Below are 26,730 nucleotides of genomic sequence, written 5' to 3'. Positions count from 1 at the left end.
ATAGTCAAGCCACCGTGTGTGTAAAGACAGTAGAAAGGCATTCTCACCTAGGGCAAAGACTTAGAAAAAGGTAACATCCCAGAGTTCTCCTTGAAATCACCAGTCAAGTGGGAGATGAGTCTGAATGAGGAACAGAAAAATTAGTGCATAAAAAACTGGCAGTGACATTGTTACTAATTAAACGAAGGGTTCGCAAAAGCCAAAAACGATTGAAAAAGAGGATTTTTTGACTTAAAAAAAAAGTGTAAAAACAAAAGCTGGGTCTAGGGCTTCCCTGGTGGCGCAGTGGTTGAGAGTCCGCCTGCTGATACAGGGGACACGGGTTCGTGCCCTGGTCTGGGAAGATCCCACATGCCGCGGAGCGGCTGCGCCCGTGAGCCATGGCCGCTGAACCTGTGCGTCCGGAGCCTGTGCTCCGCAACGGGAGAGGACACAACAGTGAGAGGCCCGCGTACCGCAAAAAAAAAAAAAAAAAAAAAAGTTGGGTCTATCATCCTAGATTAAGTGGACAGATAAAAGTAAGTGTGAGGGCAGCAGGCCAAGAGATGGAAATTTCTCATTACACAACGAGGAACATAAAAATAAATGATTTGTCATTGACTTTAATAATTTGTGAAATATAAACTGCATTTTTATTTGATAAAGGCAACAACCAGGAGAATTAAAAACAGGCTTTCTGCATTGCAAATCACTATAGCAGATAAAAGCAAATATGGAAAAATTCAGAAAACAGGAAATAGCCAGAAATAAAAACCATAAAATAAGATGACAGATGACCAAACAAGTCATCTGTTAACAGTAGAGCTACAATGGGTTAAATGCCAGCCGGAGTGGAGACGCTGCAGTTTTTAGGACAGACACTTTGTGCCTCCGGGCTCTTGCTAATTCTGAACCCTAGGCCTGGCTTTCTTGTCTACCCTGTTCAAGGCTAAGGCCTCACTTCCAGACAGACTTCTTCCTCCCGGCAGTCCTCCCGGGCCACCAGGGGCGGAATGAGCACTCTTCTCACAGACCTGGCAAGCGCGTGCGAAGCTGGTGCTCCAGATCTGAGACGAACCACCTTACTCCCTCTCACTCCGAAGGGCCGGGCATCCTGCCATGTTCGGCCCACAGGGTGAAGCAGTCAAACCCTGCTCGATTGTAATGTTATGTCTTTTTCCTTGTCAACCGCCTTTTCCCCCACGACGGTGATCCTCCGCGACAATCAAGTTTCAAACCGGTTCCGATTGCTGACGGACAGTCACGACCCGCGAAGCCTCCCCTATGCCCGCGAAGGGTCTTCCAAGCGCGTTGTCGGATCCACTCCAGACGTCTCGCCCCGCCCCCACCTTGCAGACTTGCAAGGTCTCCACGGCGTTCGCTGGGAAGTCGCGTCCCGAAGAACGGGAGCGCGAGAGGAATAGGGCTCGGGGCTTAGCTTCTAGAGCCCCTTCCCCAAGCCAAGGGGCTCCTCCCTGTCGCCAAAGATGTGGGGTTCAAGGAGGGCGCGGTCCTACTGGACTTGTTGAAGAGGAGAGACTGGGGGCTGAGCCCAAGGGTCTTGAGGGTTAACAGGGAATAAGCAGGGGGCTCGGGGCAGACTCGCGGCGCCCTGGGGTGGGTGAAAGAGAGGGGTCCCACGCGCGGGCCTGGACGCAGCGACGAAAGGGTTAAGGCATTGGGCCCCGCCCCAGCCCCGGGATTGGCGGGTCCGGGGGGCGTGGCTGGAGGGCGTGCCCGCGTTTGCCGCAGCCGCGAGTGGGCGGGGCCCAGGCGGGGAGCGGGAGGGGCGCGGAGCGCAGCCGGGCCCGCGCCTCGCGCCCAGCCGGGCGGGCTTCTGGCTGCGCCAGCTAGCCGGGCTGGCGGCGCCCGCGCCGAAGACCCCGCACCGGACCCTGAGATAGCGAGTAAGTGAGGCAGGCCCACTGCGGCGCCCCTCCCGGCTCCGACCTGTCTGTCGCCTTGCCCGCTGCACCGCGAGGCTCATTCGGTAGGACCCGGAGCCGGGGAGGGGGCGCGTCCCACTGCTGGGATCCTTGGGGGTGAGGGGAGTGAAGATGAGGCCGATGATGTCATGGATGCTTCGCAGGGCCTGGGGGAAGGTGGCGGCCGGAGGGGGTGCGGCCCGGATTATGTCACCTCTTCCCTCTGCGCCCCGCCCCCCGGGCCACACGCCTTGGTGGGGAGCATCGAGAGGTGCGGGAGGGATTCCCCCCACCGCAGAGACCACCCCACCCCCGGGCACCTCCTCGGGATGGCCTGTGGCCGGGGTCTCTGTCGTGGGCAGCGCCCGAGCACCCGCCACCCCCCACCCCCACCCCCGTGCGGGAGGCTCGTGTGTGCGCGTGTGTGTGCTCGGGGTGTGTGTGGGGGGGCGCTGTCAGCCCCCTCACTCCTGAAACATGGGATTTATCAGAGCCAGGATCTAGGGGATGGGGCCCTTCCCCCTTTGTCGCCAAGGGAAGATGGATCTTTCCTCACACATCCCAACCAAGAAGTTCTGGAGACCTCTGCACCCCCAAAAGCCCTACAGTGCCCCTGATACCTTTTCTCCCTCAGTCCTTTTTCTCGGAAGCCCTTCCTGATTTTCCTGTCCGATTCACTGCCTCTTTGCATTGCTCATAACTAGCATTCCCACACACATTCTCTCTGTATCTCCTCAGTGCTAGGGGCCAGAGATCCAAGACTCTGCCGTCCGTTCCCCCTGGGGGTACTCACAGGCCAGTCTCAGAATGAAATATCCCTGGAGTGGCCTGAGCCAAGTGCTCCAAGACCACCCTACCCCCTCTCCCAGGGTAGATCAGGGATGCTCTCCTGGGAGGCAGCATTTGGATTGGTCCTTGAAGGATGCAGGATGGGCACAGAGAGCTGAGAAGAGATTTTGTGTGTAGAGTGGAGAGGGGCTCAGGTCAAGGGAAATAGGATGAGCAACAGGAGAGGCCTTGGGGGCCCTGCTTCAAGCTCTGCTCTGGTTCTGAGGGCTGAGAGGAATGCCAGGCATTTACCCATAATACATTCACTTCTTAAGATTCCTGTAGGGTAGGTGTGAGAACCCACGGTGGAATAACCTGCATGCAGTTCCACCCCTAACCAGCTGAGCTGGGATTTACACTTGGAGCTGATACCTCCATAACTCTGTCTATTGCACTTGGTGCAGTAGAATTTGGGCAGAGCACAGACAAGATCGGCTTTGCCCTTTAGAAAGGGTCCCTTGGCAGCTGCACAGGGGAGGGAGTGCTGAGAAAGAAAGCCCAGTGAGGAGCCCCCCGCAAAGATGCTGGCAGGAGGGGCTGCTGAGATCTTTAGGGGGTGAATGGGCTGAGCTTAGGGCCTCTGAGACCCAAGAGAAGGGTGGGGTATTCCTAGTTTTGGGAGGGACACAGCTACGCTGGGGTGGGTGGTCACTGTAGGATGGAAGGACCTGCCCATGTAACCCCCAGGTATTGTCTCTTTGGCCTGTTCATGACCACTAATACTGTGTGTAATGTCCTAGGCACTGAGAGCTGATAGGACAGAGATAGAGGCAGAATCGGGCAACAGGCTGTCATCCCAGGTTGTTGAGCTGAGGCCATGAGCCTGTCTTTGCCGACCACACTCAGCTACCTGGGCTAGTTCAGGACCCAGACCCACAAATGAAGCTCAAACCCTTCCCCTGGGCTCAGTTTCCACCTATCAGGGAAACATACGCCCCTGCTTATCCTACCAGTCCCTGCTGGGGTTTTGTGGAAAGAAGCTGCAGCAGCCCAAGCTTGGGAGAGAGAAGGGGCAGGGAACGCTTGTATGGGGCTGACCATAACAGGTTAGAATTATGGCAAGAAGCTGTTTGGAGAGCGAGACTCCAGGGAGAGCTGCAGTGGGTTGGTAGTCAAAGATTCCCCAGGTAAACCACAGGGATAGGAGGCTCAGGAAACAGTTCTGGGACCTCATTTCCATCCATCCAGGACTCTGGGCATCCAGGCCTTCCTGGGGACCACACACAATCCAGGGAAACAGTGGGTCTGGGTGGAATATGATCAGCCCCAACCTATGGTCAGATTCTCCTTTACTGAATCTCAGAGAAGGTAGTATTGCATGTTTGTACTGCACCTTACAGTTTGCAAAGAACCTTCCTGTCACTCTCATGATCAACATGATCACTTCTGAGGTTTGCTCCTGTCCACATCCAGGCTTTTGGTGGCGCCCCCATGCCAAGATCTCTAATCTCACTATTGATGCCTTCCTTCAGGATATCACCACACTCAGGTTTCTACCATGTTAAATTCTAAAATTAGAAGAGAGCCCTTGGATCCCAAACCACCTTAAATTACTGCCTTCTCTGGCCTCCTCTTAAAAGAGAGGGGAGGCTTCCCTTGTGGCGCAGTGGTTGAGAGTCCGCCTGCCGATGCAGGGGACGCGGGTTCGTGCCCCGGTCTGGGAAGATCCCACATGCCACGGAGCGGCTGGGCCCGTGAGCCATGGCCGCTGGGCCTGCGTGTCTGGAGCCTGTGCTCCGCAACGGGAGAGGCCACAACAGTGAGAGGCCCGCGTACCGCAAAAAAAAAAAAAAAAAGAGAGAGAGAAGGGAACTCTTCCATCTTTCCCTCCAGACCCCCCTCCTACTCCTGTAGTTTGGCTCTGCCTTGCACCACTTTTCTGAAATCATTCTCTCATAGACACGTGATGTTTCCACCTGCCAAATTCAGGACACCCCCGCCAATCCCAATTTTACCTGGTCCCTTTAAAAAAATTTTTTTAATATAAATTTATTTATTTTTGGCTGCATGGGGTCTTCGTTGCTGGGCACGGGCGTTCTCTAGTTGCAGTGAGCGGGGGCTACTCTTCGTTGCAGTGCGTGGGCTTCTCATTGCAGTGGCTTCTCTTGTTGCAGAGACGGGCTCTGGGCGTGTGGGCTTCAGTAGTTGTGGCTCACGGGTTCTAGAGCGCAGGCTCAGTAGTTGTGGTGCACTGGCTTAGTTGCTCCGCGGCGTGTGGGATCCTCCCGGACCAGGGCTGGAACCCGTGTCCCCTGCATTGGCAGGCAGATTCTCAACCACTGCACCACCAGGGAAGCCCTGGCCCCTTTTTTAACACTAGGAGCTGCCCCCACATTCTTGCAGCCCACTCCATCTTGGTCTTCAGGGCCTGCCTTCTCCTGGCCTTCTTCCCACTCCCACACCACCTCCCAGTCTTCTGGGGCTCTACCACTCGAGCTCCATGCTGGGCGCCACCCACACCACCCTTGAATGCTCATGATTCCAGTCTCTCTTTCTATCCGGTATGTGACAGATATCTTTCTCTGGTCTTCCTCAAATCACCCATTTCCCCCAAACATTCTCCTCCTGTCAAGTTAAGGGTGTCACATCCATCCTGGTGCCCCAGTCCAGATTCCTCCCTTGCCCCCACCCCCTGAACACCATCTGTATGAAATTCTGTCCGTTCTTCCTCCCTGCCCATATCTTCTCACTGGTTCTAAGCCTCAGGCCTCACAGCCTCCACCCTCTCAATCCCTAGCTGCTCCCTACACTGCGTCCAGAGATGGCAAGAGAAGAGGGTCATGCTTAGAATCGGAGGGGGATATCTGGGCTGGAGTACACTGGGAGTGGAGACAGCATGGCCAGGGTGAGTCAAGAGGCACGTAGGGCTTCCCTGGTGGCACAGTGGTTAACAATCTGCCTGCCAATGCAGGGGACACGGGTTTGAGCCCTAGTCCAGGAAGATCCCGCATGCCGCCAAGCAAGTAAGCCCGTTCACCACAGCTACTGAGCCTGCGCTCTAGAGCCCTTGAGCCACAACTACTGGGCCCGCGTGCCTAGAGCCCATGCTCTGCAACAATAGAAGCCACCGCAATGAGAAGCCCATGCATCGCAAAAAAGAGTAGCCCCCATTCACCGCAACTAGAGAAAGCCTGCGTGCAGCAACGAAGACCAAATGCAGCCAAAAATATATTTAAAAAAAAAAAGGGAGGCACCTAGGTCACCAGATGAAAGGAGGCACTCACTCTCAGGGTCCTGCACTTGCTGATCCTGCACCTAAATTGAGCCCTAGGTGCCTCTCTTGACTCACCCTAGGTCTCAGCCTTGTGGGACATGTGGAACAGATTAGCTTAAGGGAGCAATGTAGTAAAGTCCTGTTCTCCACACCTGGGGGGTCGGGGGGAGATGCTGATAGAATGGAATTTTACAAAGTCAGTGTGGACTGGTTTGTGGTAAGTTTTCCAACCACCTAGGGCTGTAATTCCAGGTGTGATGGCCAGAAGACTGAAGGGCAAGAGTTTTGTTAAGGCTCCCCTGGTCAAACACAGCATTAAAAATGGGCATATGGGTAGAAGACAGTTTGAAGTGCACTCAAGGGGCCGAGGGCTGCTACCAGTACCCCTTCACCTTGGCAGAGAAGGAAGGCTCCCTGCCTGGTTTCTGGTGGGAACAGGGGTTAAAGGCCTGAAGGGCGCCCCCTGCCATTTCTGGCACACGTATTTGAGCGTCTACACTCACAGCAGGCACTGCCTGCTCCCACTGCCCGGCTGGATATGAGGATCTCTGGGGCAGGTCTTCCCAGGTGCTGACTTGAGACAAAGGAACCAGGAAGCGGGGCCTTCCTGAGCGCAGGTAACCCGAGGCCCTGCTCCCCCTGCTTCTGTGGGCCGGCCCTGGGGGAGGAGGGACGCACGTCCACTGAAGGGCTCAGAGAAATTCATGGTGAACTAAGCAGGGTCAAGGTCCACAAGGAGCGGGGGAGGGGAGTAATCCAGGAAGTCTTCCCGAAGGCAGTGAATTCTTGGAGGGGTTCTGCAGGCGCGGAATCCTCCTGGGCGCCGCTGGGCACGGAGGCCCCGCTCCTGCCCCCGCCCACTTGTAGGAACAGCAAGCCAGGAGGGAGGCATGGCAGGCGCCCGCGCTGGCGGCGCTGCGTCCTCTGCCCCGGCCTCAGCCAGCCCGGGGGCCTCTGCTGAGGTACTGACCATGGGTAGGGGGCCCTCTCGTGCCAGGCCCCCATGCGGCGGAGTTGGAAAGACCTCCGGGAGGGCCCCCTGCTAGGCGCTGCAGCTGGGGTCCCCGGCAGTCCGCGAGGGGCGGGGCATGCCCTTGGTGGCCCAGATAAGCGCCGCCGCGGCAGCTCCCGCCCACCAGACCCCCAATACCTTTGTCCCCTCCCCGCGCCCGCCTCCCTGGGGTGCCTGGCATGCGGCAGCTCTGCGAGGTAGGTCCTCCATTCCTCCCATTTCGCAGAGGAGAAAACTGCAGTCCAGGATGGCTCAGTCGGCCCGTCCAAAGTCGCGCAGCTGGTCCTGGCCGAGCTGCGAGAGTGAGGCACATGGCCCCTGCAGACCGGGCCTCGGAGGGTCCAAGGCTTGAGGACCCGTCGGCCCCCCACCCCCTTGGAGAGGCAAGGAGAGGATCCTGCACTGGTAGTGAGCCTCCACTTCTGCCCTTGACTGCAACACCCTGGGTTAGGGGCCCGGGAAGGACTCCCATCCACAGTTTTTGGATAGGGGTGGGTTTCTCTCCCTCCCTTAAGTTCTGAGGTTCCCTACTGAATTCAGGTACTGCTGTCCCCTTCCAACCCCATCTCCCCAGCCCATGAGGTTGGGATATAGGGGTCCAGACCCAGAGTAAAGTACACCTGAGTTCTGGGGGTTGCAGTTAAGAGTTGAGGGGGTCACTGTGTCTGGGAGGCTCATGAAGGAGGTGGGTTTGAGGTGGGAGTTAAAGAATGGAATACTGAGCAGAGCAAAGCTAGGAGGGTAGGTGCATAGTCCCTGGGGGTTGGGCTTTGTCAGGTGTGCAACGGGCAGCCCCTATTACCAAGCTATCATTATTTACCCAGCCCCATTCCTTTACCTTGGGTGTTTGGGAACTCTTGTACCCACTATAAGGAAGGAGACACTGAGGGGCAGGGTGCAGGTGGTGCCGGGTCGGGCTTGCATGGGATGGTGGGAGTGGAGGTGGAGCTGACCTATCTGCTTTCCCACCTGTGCCCACAGTGCCCCCCTGGCTTAGTCATGGCGAAGCTGGAGACACTGCCTGTGCGCGCTGATCCAGGGCGGGATCCCCTCCTGGCCTTTGCCCCTCGGCCCTCTGAGCTCGGACCCCCAGACCCTCGTCTGGCCATGGGCAGTGTGGGCAGTGGGGTGGCCCACACTCAGGAGTTCGCCATGAAGAGTGTGGGCACCCGCACGGGGGGTGGGGGCAGCCAAGGCAGTTTCCCTGGCCCCCGTGGCAGTGGGGCCAGCAGGGAGAGGCCAGGCCGCTACCCCTCGGAGGACAAGGCTCTCGCCAATTCACTCTACCTCAATGGCGAGCTACGGGGCAATGACCACACAGATGTCTGCGGCAATGTGGTGGGCAGCAGTGGTGGCAGCAGCAGCAGCGGCGGCAGTGACAAGGCCCCACCACAGTATCGTGAGCCCAGCCACCCACCCAAGCTCCTGGCCACCTCTGGCAAGCTAGACCAGGTCAGTCCCTGGGGCCTTTTCCTGGGGCAGGAGGCAGCCCATAGAGGAGGGTGAAGTGGGCCTTCTTGGACGTTTTTGGGTTGTAGGGGCTGAGATAGAAGCTGGGCTGGGGAGCCTTGGGGGCCAACTCCAGCTGGTAGGTCTAGGGCAAAGACCTGGCTGTGAGGGGGGCAGGTGGTGGATATAAGGTGGGACTCCAGCCAGGAGGGACTCCCAGGATGGAGATCCAATGGGGGTGGGAGGTGGGGCTGAACAAGTCTAGATCAGAGGGAAGAGACTGGGGGCAAGGCTAAGGTCCCATCCTGATGTCGACTCCCCCTTCCTTGCTTTTGCGCAGTGCTCAGAGCCGCTAGTTCGGCCTTCGGCCTTCAAGCCTGTTGTACCCAAAAATTTCCACTCCATGCAGAACTTGTGCCCCCCCCAGACCAACGGGACCCCTGAGGGACGACAGGGCCCTGGTGGCCTCAAGGGTGGACTGGACAAGTCTCGGACCATGACCCCAGCGGGTGGGGGAGGGGGCGGCCTCTCAGACTCAGGCCGGAACTCACTCACAAGCCTGCCCACCTACAGCTCCAGCTATAGCCAGCACCTGGCGCCCCTCAGTGCCTCCACCAGCCACATCAACCGCATTGGCACTGCCAGCTATGGTAGTGGCAGTGGTGGCAGCAGCAGCGGTGGTGGGTCAGGCTACCAGGACCTGGCAACCTCTGACAGTGTGCGGGCCTCCAGCAAGAGTGGGTCATCCTCATCCATGGGGCGGCCAGGCCACCTGGGATCAGGGGACGGCGGAGGTGGAGGCCTGCCATTTGCGGCCTGCTCACCACCCTCGCCCAGTGCTCTGATCCAGGAGCTAGAGGAAAGGCTGTGGGAGAAGGAACAGGAGGTGGCAGCTCTGCGGCGTAGCCTGGAGCAGAGTGAGGCGGCAGTGGCCCAGGTGCTGGAGGAGCGTCAGAAGGCCTGGGAGCGTGAGCTGGCCGAGCTGCGGCAGGGCTGCAGTGGGAAGCTGCAGCAGGTGGCCCGTCGCGCCCAGCGCGCCCAGCAAGGCCTACAGCTGCAGGTGCTGCGGCTGCAGCAGGACAAGAAGCAGCTGCAGGAGGAGGCAGCCCGGCTGATGAGGCAACGGGAAGAGCTTGAGGACAAGGTTGCCGCCTGCCAGAAGGAACAGGCCGACTTCCTGCCCCGGATGGAGGAAACTAAGTGGGAGGTGCAGACTGGGGGGTTGGGCATCTCCCTGTGTCCCCTTCCTTCTGTCTCTCTGGAGAAACCCAGAGCAGCAGCCCACAACTATCACAAGGGGTGTGAAGGTTGTGCAGGGATCAATTAGGAGTGTCTGTGAGGACCAGAGCTGTCCCAGGCTGTGTGAGATTAGCCATGTCTGTCCCAAGTCTGAGGAGGGAAGCCTGCATGTCATTTCTGCCATGATGACGAGCTGACCCTGAGCCCTGGGGCAGCTTGATGCCCTGGGGCTGGATATGGGGGCTGGGGTGTGGGTGAGCAGAGCTCTGCCTTCACCCTGACTTCTCTTCTCACCTGTCCCTGCCCAGGTATGCCAGAAGGCTGGGGAGATTTCCCTACTGAAGCAGCAGCTGAAGGACTCACAGGCGGATGTGTCCCAGAAGCTGAGTGAGATTGTTGGGCTGCGCTCGCAGCTGCGGGAGGGCCGGGCCTCACTGCGGGAGAAGGAGGAGCAGCTGCTCAGCCTGAGGGACTCCTTCAGCAGCAAACAGGCCAGCCTAGAGCTGGGTGAGGGCGAGCTGCCCTCTGCCTGCCTCAAGCCGGCGCTGACCCCAGTGGACCCGGCCGAGCCGCAGGACGTGCTGGCCACCTGCGAGAGCGACGAGGCCAAGATGCGCCGTCAGGCTGGGGTGGCTGCTGCCGCCTCCCTGGTTTCCTTGGATGGGGAGGTGGATGCTGGGGGGGAGAGTGGGACTCGGGCCCTGCGGCGGGAGGTGGGGCGCCTGCAGGCTGAGCTGGCAGCTGAGCGGCGAGCCCGGGAGCGCCAGGGTGCCAGCTTCGCAGAGGAGCGCCGAGTGTGGTTGGAGGAGAAGGAGAAGGTCATCGAGTACCAGAAGCAGCTGCAGCTGAGTTATGTGGAAATGTACCAGCGCAACCAGCAGCTGGAGCGGCGGCTGCGAGAGCGGGGGGCTGCGGGAGGTGCCAGCACGCCTACACCTCAACATGGGGAGGAGAAGAAAGCCTGGACCCCCTCCCGCCTCGAGCGCATCGAGTCCACAGAAATCTGATCCCCTACCTGGGCATGTGGCCTTTTGACAAATACCCAGTCAAAGGCCAGAGTCCCCAGTGTCCCCCCCTCCGCCATCTCTTTTCCCCATCCCCTGTATCCCCAGACCAAAGAGGTTCTCAAAGCAGCTGTGACCAGGCCCCTCCCCTCCCCTCCCCTCACTGGGTGTCTCCCAGCTCTACCACTGCCCCTCTGCGCAGCCCACTCGACCCTCCTCCCAAGGAGGAAACAGGGGAAGGGCAGAGTGAGTGGGGATGAGGAGCCCAGGCAGCAGGGGAACTCATGCTCCTTTTCTTGGCACTCCCTTGTTGGAGAGGTGGCAGGCCTTGCAGTGCCATGAGGTGCCCAGCTCCTTGGTGGGTCTGGGCTGCTACTGTCGGCCACCCTGTGTCCAGAGATGCTCTCTGTACCCATCTCCTTGGCCACGTAACCTGAGGGGGCTTGCGTGCGTTCTGCCAAAGCTGACACCTTGGACTCCTGGCCTCTCTCCTTCCAGTACTTTTCTCCTTCCTTGGGCAGATTGGCAGGACAAACGGGAGCAGGTGGCCTACCTGTGGTTGAGAGGGCTACTTGCCCAGCCCCTCCCTGCCAAGGTCTCTTGGACTCAGGCCTCAGAGCCTGGCCTGGTCCTGAGTGTGTGTCCATATGTGTGTGTTGGAGGAGAGAAGGGCTGGGGCTGGAGGCTCAGTGCCCAGGGAAGATCTGCCATCCTATTCTTGAGAAGGGTCACCTGGAGGCTTCTTAGCTTTACCCTCACCCTTCTGACCAGGATCCCACAGGACAACAGCCCCATCTGCTTGGCTGACCCCACACCCAGGGCCACTGTCCAGCTCTAACTACAGCTATTAAGTGCCACCTGCCTCTCAGGCACTCCCCTCACCTAGTTTCTGAGGTCACATGAGTGTCTGTGATGTCTTCTTGTGTTTTCCCTGACTTGATCCCTCAGCCACCTTCTGCTTTCGTGCTCAGCCTATTGCTTTCATGCTCAGAACATCATTGTCTTAGGCCATCTCTTCCCCCAAACCTCACCTTTTCTTCCAGTAGAAAACTGCTTGATCTTTGGTGCACTGCCCACTTCCAAGTTCCACTGGGCCCAAGCTTGAGCCTGAGGCCCTTGTTTTGGGGGGTGGGGGTGGCTATGATTGCTCTTGAAGAACAAGACTGAACTGAGAGGATCACTGACCTCTGGGTCCCAGAGGCCTGAAGTAGCCCAGTGTTTGCCCAGGGTAGGCCTGGCATGGCCATCAGTGGGGACTGGGGAAGCCAATGTCACTTCCTCCTCTGGGGGCCCTCTCAGAGTCCATCTCCCCAAAATAAGAAGGGAAAGGCAAATTTCTAACACACCAGCAATAAAAATCAGAGGAGGCTTGGCCCTCAGCCCTTGTATTTCTCTCTTTTTACTCTCTCCTTCCCACCCACAGACTGGGTTTGTGGGGCAGGGTGGAGGGAGCTGGCAACTACTGTGAGCAATTCCCCGACCCCTGACCAGCCTCCTCCCATGACTGGTGACTGTTTAACGAGCTGTGCATCCCCCACAAAAACAGGAGTGCCTCTGTGGCCTCTGTCCTTCTGCACAGCCCTTTCCAGTGCCCCTCACCAGATCTCTGAGCTGGGTGGGGGGCTGTCCTGGCAATCACTGCCCATTCCACTCACCCTTCACTGCACCTGCCCCAGAAACTGGGCCTGGGCCAGAGGGGCAGGGGGAAGAGGAGGCATTAGTAGGTTAAAAAAAAATAGAAAAAAATATGAACAGACTTAGCTTTGGGATTTCCAACCACAAAAGAAATTATATATAAATATATATAAATATATATCTCTACCACATGTGATGGAAAGACTTCGTTTTCTTTTCCCAAAGAAATAAAATGGAGAAAGCCTCTTGAGTGGCACTCTTTCGGCATGCTTGTGTCTTTGCAGGTGTGGGAGGTGAGGCTGGGTGAGGGGGGTGTGGAGGGCAAAGCTGGAGTAAACATTTCCCAGAGGAGGCATGAGACTGGAGGTGCTCACTGGGCCATGCCAGGAGGTTGGCCCAAAGCCCAAGCTCCTCCCTGTTGCCCAGGAGGAGTAGTGGTTCCACGTTTCTGCCCAAAGGGGCTTTCTCTTCAGCTCAGACTGTTGCCAAAAGGGTTTCAAACTAGTTCCAGCTCAGAATCTGGATAACAGACTGCTGGTCAGAAGGCAGGTGATGCAGGACAACTAGATGCAGCCTGCAGCATCCTGAGCCACCTTACAGTGATTAGCCAAAGTCTGAGGGCAGAACACATGAAGGCTGAGAACCGGTTTGTAATTAGTGGTGAGGCCCCAAAGGCAGAAGCGACCCAAGCGTGCTTCAAGTAGGAAGCTGTCCTTTATAATTCCTTTGGTCATCCTCACAAAGACCCTCAATCAAGAATGCACTCTGCTACAAGTAACACAACCTGATACACAGGACCTCAGAGTGGTTCATTTTTCCTCACCTGACAAAAAGTCTGGACATAAGCATCCTCTAAGTGTCATAGGTGTTGGTTCATCAAGGACCTAGACTTTTCATCCTCCTCCTCTCCCATCTTTTGCATGTTCCCTCCATGCCACAAGGCGGCAGCCACCGCTGCGTGAAGTGACTGAGGCAGCAGCACTCTATCATGAAAGTAAAAGCTTTCCAAGAAGCTTCACAGCACCATTCCCTTTAAATTTTGTGGGCTGGAACTGAGTCACATGCTCTTCTCACTTCAGGGGAGCCTGGGAAATTGAGTATTGGCAAAGAGGAACGGGATTGTCGTGGCTGCCAAGGAGCCGTTACAGTTCATTTCATCGCCTAGGCTCTCTCTCTGGGTTCTGCTGGCAAGGACAGAGTCGTAATTAGCAACTCACAGTGTTTGCTCTGGTCCAGCCCCGGTGAGAGAACCCTCTCTGAGCAGTGGTGTCAGTGGTCTAGGGCCCAAAATGCTCACCCCCAGGCAAACAGTGCCCTCCACAGAGCTCAGGAGTTGGGATGCCAGGCTTGCCTCTCCTTGCAGTGAAGTGTCCTCCCTCTCAAGACGGTGCCCTGGAGGGAGCACCATTTCTCAGGTCCCCTTCACAGCCCTTAGGATGGGCGGACCAGCAGCCAAAGCACGGACAAGGTGTGACCACCCTGATCACACTGATCGTCTCCAGTGCCCCCAGGGACGGCCGTCTGGGGCCAAGTCCTCCTGGAAGTCTCGAGAGTCTCTTCCCTGCCTAGTTGCCCATACCCACTCAGGTGGGAGCCCGCCTACTTGGGGAGGTGGAGGATCACCCTGGCTCATCTGCCAAAGCTCTGGCCTTTTCAGCCCAGCTCCTCACATCCATTTCTCCTAACAGGCTCGTCTATCCATCACTAACTCTCCTCCTGAGAACGCTTTCTAGATATATCTCTATTATAAATGCATGATTACCTCATTGGGCAGATAAGAAACTTGGCTTAGAGAATTTACGTGACTTCCCCAAGGCCATAAACCCTGTGTAGCGGTCTGAGATTCCAACCTGTATCTAGGCTATTCAGTGACTTTCAGAGCCGTCCATCCACAGCGCGGTTTTCCCTTCGCAGGTCCTGTCTCTGCAGCAACATCTTCCTGTGGAAAACGTCTTTGGAAAACGCTGACAGAGTCTTTTGAGCCTCGGCAGCACCCGTCACTCGCACAGCATACGGAAGTAAGGGGCAGTTGGCCGGAAGTGGGGCTGTGCGGCCCGGGGGTAGCTGGAGGAGTCGCCGAGCCGCGGCCACTCGCGGGAGTGGCGACTGGTGTTGCGGCGCCCGTGCTCCACAGGCTCAGGTGAGTGACGGCGGCCAGAGAGGAGGCGGCGGCGCTCTCTGCCGAGCTGGGCTGCGCTTCCCGGCGCGGGCTGCGGGCACCTGTCCAAGGCCCGGCTCTAGGGAGAACCTCGGCGACCCGGAGTTCTGTGGCCTTTGGCAGGCTGCTTACCTGAACCTTGAGTTTTCCTCTGTGAGACGGAGATGATAACAGTACTTGCTTCACAGGTCTTTTGTGAGAGCGTAGTGAGATATTCTGCCGCTTCTCTTATCACACTTCAATCTGCATGCGATTCACTGGAATCTGGAGGTTCGGATTCTGTAAGTCTGGGGTGGGGCCTGAGATTCAGCGTTTCTCACCAGTTTCCAGGTGAGGCTGATGCCGCTGCTCCGCAGGCCGCACTTTGAGCAGCAAGGCCTTGCGGCATTTTGCTCAGTACCTGGGAGAGGTTGAGTCTTCAGTAAATATCACTACGATATATACCCTTTCCCCATTTTTTAACAGATAGTTTCTGGTTGCACAAGTCTAAGGGTGTTATTGATGTCCCCCTCCCTTTTTTCTCTCCAGGGAAAAGAAAAATAATTGCCATTTCTCTTTCCGTACAAATCATGACACAGCTCTTCTTTCCTGACTCAGGGAGCTTTGGGCCCTCTCCATACCAGTTACGTGCATGGGCCTTCTCGGGTGATGCTTCATTGCCCACTCACTGCAGACCCTTGGACGGTGCTTCATCCTGTGGAGCTGGAGCCAAGTGCTTTAGCACCAACATGGCTAATGTTTTGTGCTTTAGTCATTTGTTGCTGCTGGAACCTGAATTTATGTTTTCTGCACTTTGCTCACACTTTGTGAATAGTAAGAACGGTCACCTAGATTCTGTGACTCACTGCTCTGAATGGCCTTGGGCAAGCTCTGGGATGAATTTGCTTCTGCCTGGTAGACCAGAATAAAACCTAAAGACTCTGTGCTGCATAAGACAGCTGAGAAAGTGAGGTTTTTGGCAGTTATGCACATCTAATTTGTCAGTATGATTTTCTTCCCCATTCCTTGGTTTATTTTTCCTGGTCCCCAACAAAGCCTTGTCATTCATCATGCAAATAAGTCAACTTTGATACCAAAGAATTCTGATGCTTCCCCTTCACTTGTCTGAGATACTATACTGTGCAGCCTTGCAAATCTAGGAAAACAGATAAAGCCAAATGTTCGGTTGTGCTAACAGTGATAGGTACTTGGACTGTTTATTTGGAAATTTTTTCACATGGTTGTGGGTGCACGTAGTTTACATGTTGGGATTTTTGTCAATCTTCTCGTAGACTGCAGTGCCTAGAGGCAGTTCGTTTTTTGCTATTTTAATTCTCAGGGCTACTCAACATATTATTTGCTAAAACAAAAATGGAGTTTGAAGTATCCATTTATTTGTGGTAATTTTATCAGGATATAAGTGGGTTAAATTTTTCTAGCAAAAGAATCAAATCAGAATTAAGGGATGAGATCCGGTAACTGGTAAATTGAATATGCTGAGGGTGTCATATACTTAATCTACAGTTAGCATGGCTGCCTTCCTCCGCCTGGCTCCCCTCCTCTAACTTCTGGACTGTAGTTTAAAACGAAGCTATTCGGCCTTGCTCAGACCTGTACCTGGAAGGTGGAAAGGTAAGATTTCTCACTCTTGTGAAATCACATCATTCAGGGTGGTTTGGGCAGTGCCTTTCAGAACAGCCATGGTTGGTCCAGTGGTCTCTGAGGCTCCACTCTGGTTCTTTAGGACCCCTAAAGAGGAGATGGGAAGGAGAGTATCCTTGGGGCACTTAACTAGGAAAGGGGTTTTGTGAAATGATGTCACATAAATTTGAACCTTTAGAGGAGACATCGGGAGTTATTGATTGGGCATCTCATAGTGTTCTCTTTCCAGCTTTCTTATGGATTGTTTGGGAGCCCTTACGTAAGGAGGAACTAACTCTCAGCTATATTTTTCTCTATCTGGGAAAAACATTCTGGCCTCCTCTATTTTGTATTGCCTTTTCCCCCCACTCTTCTGCTTTATTGGTTCTGTATCTTCCTTGTGTTTCTTCCCTTTCCTTCTCCACAGTACTTAATACCCAGCTTCTGAAGTGGTTATATTTCAGATCTCTATACATAGATATGGTGTCTATACAGTTGTGCTAAAAGTTACATGGTGAAAAAGTGAGTAGCTGCTGTTTGCCATTTGCAATTTCACTCTGCATGGCTCTAAGATTATTTATTTTGTCATCGTTCTGTTACTGGGCATCCACAGAGAAGTTCTACAGACAATAGGAAGTGCTTGTACTAGAAATAACTTTTCAGCATTTTCCTTGAGTATGTAGGTTTCTTTCTTTTTTTAAAAAAAAAAATTTATTTATTTATTTAATATTTTTTGGCTGTGTTGGGTCCTCGTTGCTGCACGCAGGCTCCCTCCAGTTGCAGCGAGCGAGGGCCGTTCCTCGTTGCAGTGCACGCGCCTCTCACGCAGTGGCTTCTCCTGTTGCGGAGCATGGGCTCCAGGCGCGCGGGCCTCAACAGTTGTGGCACACAGGCCCAGTAGTTGTGGCTCGAGAGCTCCAGAGGGCAGGGTCAGCAGTTGTGGTGCACAGGCTCAGCCGCTCTGCGGCATGTGGGATCCTCCAGGACCAGGGCTTGAACCCATGTCCCCTGCATTGGCAGGCAGACTCCCAACCGCTGCACCACCAGGGAAGTCCCAAGGTTGCTTTCTCTATCCACTGATTGTCTTTTTTTTTTTAATATTCATTTTTATTTATTTATTTTGGCTGCACTGGGTCTTAGTTGCAGCATGTGGGATCTTCGTTGCGGCATGTGGGATCTAGTTCCCCGACCAGGGATGGAACGTGGGCCCCTTACATTGGCAGCGCGGAGTCTTACCCACTGGACCACCAGAGAAGTCCCTGATTGTCTTCTTGAAGAACACTTTAATTTCCTGTTAGAACATGCATTTTGTAAATTTAAGTTTTTAAATTAAAAATACATGGCTTGGGGCTTCCCTGGTGGCGCAGCAGTTAAGAATCCACCTGCTGATGCAGGGGACATGGGTTCGAGCCCTGGTCTGGGAAGATCCCAAATGCTGCGGAGCAACTAAGCCCATGTGCCACAACTATTGAGCCTGTGCTCTAGAGCCTGTGAGCCAGAACTACTGAGCCCATGCGCCACAACCACTGAAGCCCACGCGCCTAGAGCCCGTGCTGCGCAACAAGAGAAGCCACCGCAATGAGAGGCATGCACACCACAACAAAGAGTAGACCTCACTCGCCACAACTAAAAGAAAGTCCGTGTGCAGCAACGAGGATCCAATGCAGCCAAAAATAAATAAATAAATAAATTTATTAAGAAAAAAAATACATGGCTTATGTAGTTGAATTCCCTGGTGGCCCAGTGGTTAGGACTCTGCACTTTCACTGCTGAGGGCACAGGTTCAGTCCCTGGTCCAGGAACTAAGATTCCACAAGCCATGCAGCGCTGCCAAAAAAAAAAAAAAAAGAAGGCAAATAGTTTGACAGATCTTATAACACTAAAATTAATTTCCTTTCTTTTCTCCCTCCATTTTTGTTACCCAGAGTCACTTTTCAACTATTTGCCTGTTTCTTTTGGCATTCATTGGTGTATTTCTAAATAACATTTGTGTTTCTATTTCTTGATTTCTAGGATATATCTATGTCTATAAAATCTCTTGACTTCTTTGTTATGGACTTTGATGCTCTAGGTCTCTTGTATCACTACTCAGTTTTCTTCTACCCCACTTCCCCTCCCTTTAATGTCCCAACATAGGTTGCTCATAATTTTTGGTGAGGCAGATATTCAAGGTTTATATAAGTAAGATTATGTAAATATTGTTTACAGCTGAGTAAGGAGAGTAATATAACATTTTCTGTCTTGTACAACTTTTTTGTGTTGTTTGGAATTAATCATTTTTGTTGCTGTTATTGGCTTGGTTTTCCATCTACCTATTACTTGTTCATCCTCAGATTACCCATCAGAAATGTAAATCTTCTCTCCTATGTAATATCCATCTCCTCCAGCATAAACTAGTTGCTCTTTGTGTCTGCTCACAGCTGTAGTCCTGGGATCTTCATCATTATCCTGGGATTTCCCTTTACTTCCCTTCTATGTTGAACTTATGTATAAACTTCAATTATAGTTCTCTTTACCTTAATACTGGGGCATCTTGTTTTTGTTTTTGTTTTTTTTTCTGCGGTATGCGGGCCTCTCACTGTTGTGGTCTCTCCCGTTGCGGAGCACAGGCTCCGGATGCGCAGGCTCAGCGGCCATTGCTCACGGGCCCAGCCGCTCCGCGGCATGTGGGATCTTCCCGGACCAGGGCACGAACCTGTGTCCCCTGCATCGGCAGGCGGACTCCCAACCACTGCGCCACCAGGAAAGCCCGATACTGGGGCATCTTGTAAACTCATTCCTTCATGTAGATTTTGGTCTTTGAGATTTTCTTTTTGTTCTTTTTATAAGTAGTATATACTAGTGATAGCTAGGATCTTACACTATTAGAGGTACGAGGGGCTTTTGGGCTCACCCAGTTCTAGTCCTCTAGCTTCCTGGCACCTGGAAACCGTATAGATTGTTTGGGGTCCCCTCCACACCCCTGTCTGGAATCTGACTCCCCTTCTTGTCTCTCCAATACACTAGCAATGTGGGTTTTGGAATCAGATAATCTTTGATGTGATGTCAAACCCCATTCTGTCCCTTGGCTGTGTAATCTTCAGCAGGTTTCTTAATCTTGTGAAGACTCTTTTTACTTATCAACAGTATGGAGATAATAAAACTTACCTTACAGAAAAGTTGTAAGGATTGGAACTGATGCAGATAAAGCAGCTCATTCAAGGCTTGCCACAGTGGAGACCCTGAGACAATTGTGGCTCTTGTTATTTCCATCTTGGGACGTAGCCTGTATTTTTTTTTTTTGGCTGTGCCGCACAGCATGTGGAATCTTAGTTCCCAGACCAGGGATCGAACCCGCGCCCCCCTGCGTTGGACGCGTGAAGTCTTATCACTGGACCAGCAGGGAAGTCCCTTAGCCTGTATCAAAAAGAGCCACATCAGTTCGAAACACTGGATCTACACCAGTCAAATGATGTTCCACGTGGTTCTTTTGTTCATTTCAGGACCACATACAGTAATCTCATTAAGTACTCTTAGGTAGTATTAATTGCAGTAACTTAAATTATTTAATGTGCTTTTAAAATTATATTATTTATAAAAGTATTTGTTAAATTAATCCATGTACTCTTCTATTTAACAGTTTTAACCCCAATAAAAAGGAAAAAAAAGTGAATTTATCAAAGGTGTAGCAGAAAGTCTCCCAACAAAGAAGCTACATAGTTACTTTCCTTTTATAAAAGTTCATTTGGAAAAACCCGAATGAACTTTTTGGCCAACCCAGTGTATTTTAAGTGATGGCACTTGTTGTGTTCTGTTTGTTCCACTGACTATTTGTATGTACTTTTTCATGAGTGGATGCCTGACACACACTTATTGTGTAAATCACCCTCCTCATTCTGGAGAGACATAATGGGTTTTCAGTTTTTTTGCTATTGTTAAAAAATTTTTTTTTTTTTGCGGTACGCGGGCCTCTCACTGTTGTGGCCTCTCCCGCCGCGGAACACAGGCTCCAGACGCGCAGGCCCAGCGGCCATGGCTCCCGGGCCCAGCCACTCCACGGCATGTGGGATCCTCCCGGATCGGGGCACGAACCCGTGTCCCCTGCATCGGCAGGCGGACTCTCAACCACCGCGCCACCAGGGAATCCTCTTAAAAAAATTTTTTTTGTCTTTTTTTTTTTTTTAAGTTATTTCTTCAGATCTAGTTCCCAAGATGAGAAGAAGGACTTTGAACAATTGCTTTAGTTGCACGTTGTGTTGAATTAAATTTAGATTCCAGGTTCCGAAACAGGTATTCTTTCTTTTTTTTTTTTTAATATTTATTTATTTGGCTGCGTCAGGTCTCAGTTGCAGCACGCAGGACCTTTGTTGTGGCATGTGGGCATTGCGGTGTGCAGGCTTCTCTCTAGTTGTGGCACGCAGGCTCCAGAGTGTGCGGGCTCAGTAGTTGCAGCATGCGGGCTTAGTTGCCCTGCGGCATGTGGGATCTTAGTTCCCCGACCAGGGATCGAACCCACATCCCCTCCATTGGAAGGTGGATTCTTAACCACTGGACCACCAGGGAAGTCCTCTGAAACAGGTATTCTTAAAAGCCCTGTCAGCTGAAGAGTTCCATTAATTGCTCTCTCCTTTGTTCCCACCATGCCTGTGCTGCAATATTAATTGAGATTCCTAGTGACTATTTTGAGGCATAAATCTTTAATTATCATCTAAGTGTTAAAGAAAAATTTATTTCAGTACTGTTTTTCTGATGTTTTCTAATTTTTAAAAAGTGGGCCATATGCATTCATAGGAGTAAGCTAATGGTCTATAGCAAACTTTTTCTGTAAAGGGCCAGATAGTAAATATTTTATGCTTTGCAGGCCATATATTCTCTGCCAAAATTACTCAACTCTGCTCTTGTAGTGAGAAAGCAGCCATAGACAATATTTAACAAATGGCCTGGCTATGTTCCGATAAAACTTTACTTAGAAAAACAGATGGAAGGGGACTTCCCTGGTGGCGCAGTGGTTAAGAATCTGCCCGCCAGTGCAGGGGACACAGGTTCGAGCCCTGGTCCGGGAAGATCCCACATGCCGCGGAGCAGCTAAGCCCGTGCGCCACAACTACTGAAGCCTGCACGCCTAGAGCCCGTGCTCTGCAACAAGAGAATCCACCGCAATGAGAAGCCCACGCACTGCAACGAAGAGTAGCCCCCGCTCGCCACAACTAGAGAAAGCCCACACGCAGCAACGAAGACCCAACGCAGCCAAAAATAAAAATAAATTTAAAAAAATTTAAAAAAAAAACAAAACAGATGGAGGGCTGGATTTGGGCTCTGAGCCATAGTTTGCTAACACCTGATCTATAGCATCTGGACCCACAGATTGAAACATAGTGGGCAGAATGGTCCCCAGGCCACAGTAAGAAACCAAGCGTATAAAGATTTGGCATGAGAGAATTCCGTTCTGGTTCACAAAGAAATTAGAGCATACATTTCTGCCATCCAGAGAAGCCTGTGTAGCTGGGCTACCTGAAAAAAGCTACTGGCCTGCCCTGCAGTCCTCTATTTCTTATGCTGTGGGCTCTGGAAGGCAGGGACTGACGGGAGTTGCTTAGGCATTTCAGAAAGTCATTCTGGCACCCTCAGAACACTCATGGGATTTTCTGCAGCAAGAGCCCTGTCTGGTCCATATCTTGGCAGCTTAGGGCTCCCTGGGTTTTCTTTGTTGGGCCTTGGTATTTCTCAAGTGGAGGGAAAGACAATAAACATTGAAAGCAAGAGTACAGCAGAGTCATTTTCATAGCCTCTCATGGTTTCTACTATAGGAGAAAAATGGGACTTGGGCTGCTCACAGGCAGGATAATCAACACCTGACTCACTGGAAGCATTGCTAATCTGCCTCCTCCAGAGGAAAGCTGTGCTGTCCCCTTGTCAGCAGGGCAGTTGCATGAATTGGTGCTCCCTGAGCCCAGCTTTGAGATGCTCTTTGTGTCCCACCCATGAATTGACAGTGAGTAGGGCCTGGGCCTTCTGCCCTCCCCAACCAAAGTGGGTGAGTTTTTTATTTTTTATTGGAGTATCGTTGCTTTACAATGCTGTGTTTCTGTTGTACAGCAAAGTGAATCAGTTATACATATACATACATCCCCTCTTTTTTAGTTTTCCTTCCCATTTAGGTCACCACAGAGCACTGAGTAGAGTTCCCTGTGCTGTACAGTAGGTTCTCATTAGTTATCTATTTTATGCATAGTAGTGTATATATGTCAATCTCAATCCCAATTCATCCCACTCCCCACCCTTGGTATCCATACATTTGTTCTCTACGTCTGTGTCTCTATTTCTTCTTTGCAGATAAGTTCATCTGTACCATTTTTTCTAGATTCCACATATAAGCTATATTATATGATATTTGTTTTTCTCTTTCTGACTTAATTCACTCTGTATGACAGTCTCTAGGTCTATCCATGTCTGCAAATGGCACAATTTCATTCCTTGTGAGTGAGTTTTTGAGTTTACTTCCCAAGTACATGACTACTCTGTGTTAGTGATTTAGACTGGAGAGGTCTGGAAGGAGGATAGGCATCTTCTAAGAGGTACAGGAGCAGCATTAGAACAACCAAATTCTGTAATCAAAAGGAGGAACAGGGAAGGTTGTTGTGGGTATAATTAATTAAACTTTACCCCAAATCCCACTTTTTACTTTAGCTGTTAGTATGGCAGCTTTTACCAACTTTCTTATTCTCCAAGTGTGCTCTTTATGTGTTGATATCAAAGAGGTGGAATACATTGCTCACTTTTGTTCCCAGCTTTCTTTTTGGAAATCTGCCTGCCTCCTTCCTGTTGGATGTTAGTGGAACAGCTGTTTCTAAGCATAAAGGAAGTCTGTCCAGAGGACAAAGGAAGTTCAGACTGAGGAGCAGTCCGAAGAACTGCCCAATAGTACCCTGGGTTTGGGGCTTTCCTGTGCCTTTACGCAAGATACATGGGGTTTATCCTTGATGTATGCTGTCTTGTGGTTTGGGCGTTCACCAGCATTGAATTTACTTGAGTGGACAGTGGTGTAGTTTTAATCCATTTTTTATAGTGTGTAAGTTTTGGTATTATGATAGGTGGAAGCCACTTACTCTTCATCTGCCCTTCTTTCAGTATCTGGCACCAATTCTGGCCCAGTCATTTGTGATCCATGGCTCTTGTGATATGCCGAAGATTTCCAGGCAGTTTCTGTGGAATGCCTTCTCCTCCAGCTCTAATCAAGAACCATGTAAACAAGAAATTGCTTGGTCAAACCAGTGAGGACTGTGTTCTGACTGCCAAAATGATCAGTTCTGACACCAGAATGGCAGCCACTCTCAAGCTGTTAAAACCTTTAAGATATCGAGCTTTTTGCAATCCTTTTACCTACATTGCAACCCAAAGTGTGGCATGTTGGAATATGAGAAGCTGCACATGGCGCAAAGGACAGGACTCTCCAGAAAACAGCCTCTGCCATCCTGCCAAAAAAGTTAACATTTGTAGCACCTCTGCTTCTGGGAGAATTCTGACAATTAGCAGTACCCTCCCCGGTTTGGAATTCAGCAGGGCTTCTGCCTCTAAGGCCAGCACGTTGAAGCCGGGCTCACCCAGGGCCATGAGAGTTGATGAAGAGGATGTAGAAACTTTTGATTCCTTTGAAGACCCTCGAGTTTTCCTACAGCTAAGACCAGAATACCAGCTTCACAGCTATAACAGGTCTGAGACTTGTCAGCCCCTGTCTGTTTCAGAAGGTGAACTAATTTTGCACAAAGTCACAGTTTATCAAGATAATCTCCAGCCTCAAATTATTGCTGACTATTTTTGTAAGCTGAGCTCTTTGCCTGCAGAGCAGCATCCTGTTTTGCTGTCCAGTGCCAGCTTTGCTCTGCTCTGCCAGCTGAGTGTGAAAAACATAAATCTCTTTGATGCCCCAGATCTGATCAGTATTTTGAAAGCCTTTGTCAGTTTAGGAATTCCTCATTCCCATTCAATGCTAGATGTGTTTGAAACCAAATTTTGCCATAAGGTATGGGAGGTGAGTCTGGATCAACTTCTCTTGGTGGCTGACCTCTGGCGGTACTTGGGCCGCAGAGTACCTCGGTTTTTAAAAATCTTTTTTAGTTATCTTAATTTGCACTGGAAAGAGCTATCCTTGTCCCAGCTGATTCACTTAATTTATATTATAGGTGAAAGTCGTCAGGCACCCCAGGACCTAATGAAAAAATTGGAATCATTAATCCTCAAGTATATAGATTTGATTAATTTAGAGGAGGTTGGTACAATCTGTTTGGGGTTTTTTAAATCTAGTAGTAGTCTCTCTGAATTTGTCATGCGGAAAATTGGAGACCTGGCTTGTGCTGACATGCAGCATCTGAGTAGTTATGCCTTAGTGAATATTCTTAAAATGTTCCGTTTCACTCATGTGGATCACGTAAATTTCATGAAGCAGTTTGGACAGATTGCTCCTCAGCGAATTCCTTCCCTGGGAGTTCAAGGTGTCATGCACCTGACTCTTGCCTGCTCGGCCTTACGCATCCTGGATGAAGGAGTAATGAATGCTGTAGCTGCTTCTTTGCCTCCTAGGGTAGCATACTGTCGAAGTAAAGATGTTGCCAAGATTCTGTGGTCATTTGGAACTCTGAATTATAAGCCACCCAATGCAGAAGAGTTTTATTCTAGCCTGATAAATGAGATTCACAGAAAGATGCCTGAGTTCAACCGATACCCAGAACACCTGCTCACCTGCCTGCTGGGCCTGGCATTTTCTGAGTACTTTCCAATAGAGCTCATAGATTTCGCTTTGAGTCCAGGGTTTGTCAGGTTAGCTCAAGAGAGAAGTAAGTTTGAGGTCACCAAGGAGCTTTATACTCTTGATGGTACAGTTGGCATTGAGTGTCCAGATTACAGAGGCAATCGTCTTAGTTCTCACCTTCAGCAAAAGGCATTGGAAATGCTGTGGAATTTAGCAAGGAAGGATATGAACTCAAAGCCTGAATTCCTAGAAGCTCTCTTTTTACTTGAGACCATGTTGGGTGGGCCCCAGTATGTCAAACACCATATGATTTTGCCTCATACCCGATCTTCTGATTTAGAGGTTCAGCTTGATGGTAACATGAAGCCATTACCTTTTAACAGAGAAGCCACACCAACTGAAGATGTAGCCAAATTAAGGCTTAAGCATGTGGGAATCAGCCTTACAGATGATTTGATGAATCAGCTACTAAAAGGGAAATCAGGAGGGCATTTGCAGGGGGAAACTGAGTCAGACAGTGGGCAGCAGCCCATGAACTTAGAGGAGGAGGCGGCCATACCTATGGGGGGCTCCCTTTGCAATACGGCAGACAGATTGGAGGCCATGGAGATGGCTGGCCTGTGTCCCCCGGCCTGCAGGCAGGTCCCACAAGTGAAGCTGGCTATTCAGTTAACAAACAAGAACCAGTATTGCTATGGTTCCAGGGATCTGCTTGGACTACATAATATGAAGAGGCGGCAGCTGAATCAGCTTGGATATCATGTGGTGGAGTTATCTCACTGGGAATGGCTCCCACTACTGAAACGAACTCGCTTAGAAAAGCTGGCCTTTCTCCATGAGAAAGTGTTCACCTCTGCTCTCTGAAGGGCCTTCAGGGTCATTTCTAGTCATAAATGCTGTAGATGTGCACTGTGCCAGGTGTTGTGAAACAGTTATAAAAGCCAGAATGTAGATTTGGTAATAAAATCATCTGTTGAGGAGACTTGGTTGTGTTCTTGTCTGTGGCAGATAGAAGCTAGCATGCGTTAGTTACTGTGAATTAATTGTAACCTGGTTCAGTTGTATAAGTTTCTGTTAATTTGTGCAGGTAAATAATAAACATCTTAAAATGTCTTATGGTCAAGTAACTCCTATCTCATTTTCCTTTCAGTTTACCGGCCTCATCTCATGGTTATTTTGAATTTTTAGGACAGAAGTGTAGTCAGGCATTGTCTAAAGCTCATTTTAAATAAGTGATTTTCTTATACTTTGTTTTAAGTAAGAATCTTTTACAGCTTCACTTACATTTCACCATTTTTCCCCCATTCATGTTTTCTTCACACCCTCTGAAATTAAAGTCCTTTTCATTTTCGTTTAGATTTGATTGGTTGTCGTTAGTTGCTCGTTCTTCCTGTTTCAAAGAGCCATTTCAGAATTACCTTACCTTCCTCTTAGCTCCCTTGTCTGCATTTCTACTTCTCTTATATAATCCCTCCTCGCCCCACTCCCAAGGATATTTTCTCCTTAAAATTGGACCTAGAAGAGTAGAATTACATGAGTGCCTGTTGGGCCAGTGGTTCCCAAATCTGATGACCAGGCAGAATGTTTTTCATGGCAAGTAGCTCTGACAAGAAGGAAATGTATTACTCCCATAATAGGTAGTCTAGGGGGCTTCAGGTTTGTATTAGAGCCACAAGCATAAGAAGATTATATATATGTAAGAAACTTGATACAGGTAACTTTTATAAACACTTGGGGTCTATGAGAATTTGTTTTAAAATGGACTCCTCCCACCATTATTTAGGTTTCCTCTCAAAAGTCATTTCCCCATCCATGCTAACTAAAATTACCCCATTGGCCTTTGATCATGCTCTATCACCTTCAGCTTCATTATCCTCATTGCATTCAGCAGTATCAGAAATTATTCTTTATTTACTTACTGGTTTCCCTGTTGGAAGGTAGC

General features: G+C 51.2%; 3 protein-coding genes across 14 annotated transcripts in view; all 3 read left to right on the top strand.

The window, feature by feature from the left end:
- The first annotated feature begins 1,758 nt into the window (after positions 1-1,758).
- LZTS3 (leucine zipper tumor suppressor family member 3) lies at positions 1,759-12,527 on the top strand. 9 transcript variants are annotated; one of them, XM_060124923.1, is made up of 6 exons: positions 1,775-1,886; positions 6,347-6,563; positions 7,185-7,366; positions 7,940-8,410; positions 8,748-9,614; positions 9,955-12,527. In XM_060124923.1, exons 4-6 carry the CDS (start codon positions 7,958-7,960, stop codon positions 10,651-10,653), a joined length of 2,019 nt encoding a protein of 672 aa, XP_059980906.1. In that variant the 5' UTR covers positions 1,775-1,886; positions 6,347-6,563; positions 7,185-7,366; positions 7,940-7,957; the 3' UTR covers positions 10,654-12,527. The 9 variants fall into 9 exon arrangements, with proteins under 9 accessions (XP_059980905.1, XP_059980906.1, XP_059980908.1 ...); XM_060124925.1 differs by having other exon boundaries at positions 1,790-1,886; positions 6,452-6,563; XM_060124924.1 differs by having other exon boundaries at positions 1,843-1,969; positions 6,452-6,563.
- A 1,770-nt stretch (positions 12,528-14,297) lies between these two features.
- On the top strand, positions 14,298-25,652 carry FASTKD5 (FAST kinase domains 5). Of its 2 annotated transcripts, none has more exons than XM_060124919.1 (2): positions 14,298-14,425; positions 23,171-25,652. In XM_060124919.1, the coding sequence occupies exon 2, from the start codon at positions 23,208-23,210 to the stop codon at positions 25,650-25,652; it is 2,445 nt and encodes an 814-aa protein (XP_059980902.1). In that variant the 5' UTR covers positions 14,298-14,425; positions 23,171-23,207. The 2 variants fall into 2 exon arrangements, with proteins under 2 accessions (XP_059980902.1, XP_059980901.1); XM_060124918.1 differs by lacking the exon at positions 14,298-14,425 and adding an exon at positions 15,944-16,054.
- The window catches only part of UBOX5 (U-box domain containing 5), a 32,928-nt gene continuing 20,496 nt past the window's right edge, over positions 14,299-26,730 (top strand). For 2 of the 3 annotated variants that reach the window (XM_060124931.1, XM_060124929.1), the window contains exon 1: positions 15,944-16,054. The gene's annotated coding sequence lies outside the window, so the exon portion shown is untranslated. Of the gene's footprint in view, positions 14,426-15,943; positions 16,055-26,730 lie in introns of those variants that run through there. The other variant, XM_060124930.1, reaches the window with a different exon arrangement.

The sequence above is a fragment of the Lagenorhynchus albirostris genome, chromosome 15, assembly GCF_949774975.1.
Source record: "Lagenorhynchus albirostris chromosome 15, mLagAlb1.1, whole genome shotgun sequence".
Classification (NCBI taxonomy): Eukaryota; Metazoa; Chordata; class Mammalia; order Artiodactyla; family Delphinidae; genus Lagenorhynchus; species Lagenorhynchus albirostris.
This window is presented reverse-complemented; position numbering and strand designations above follow the sequence as displayed.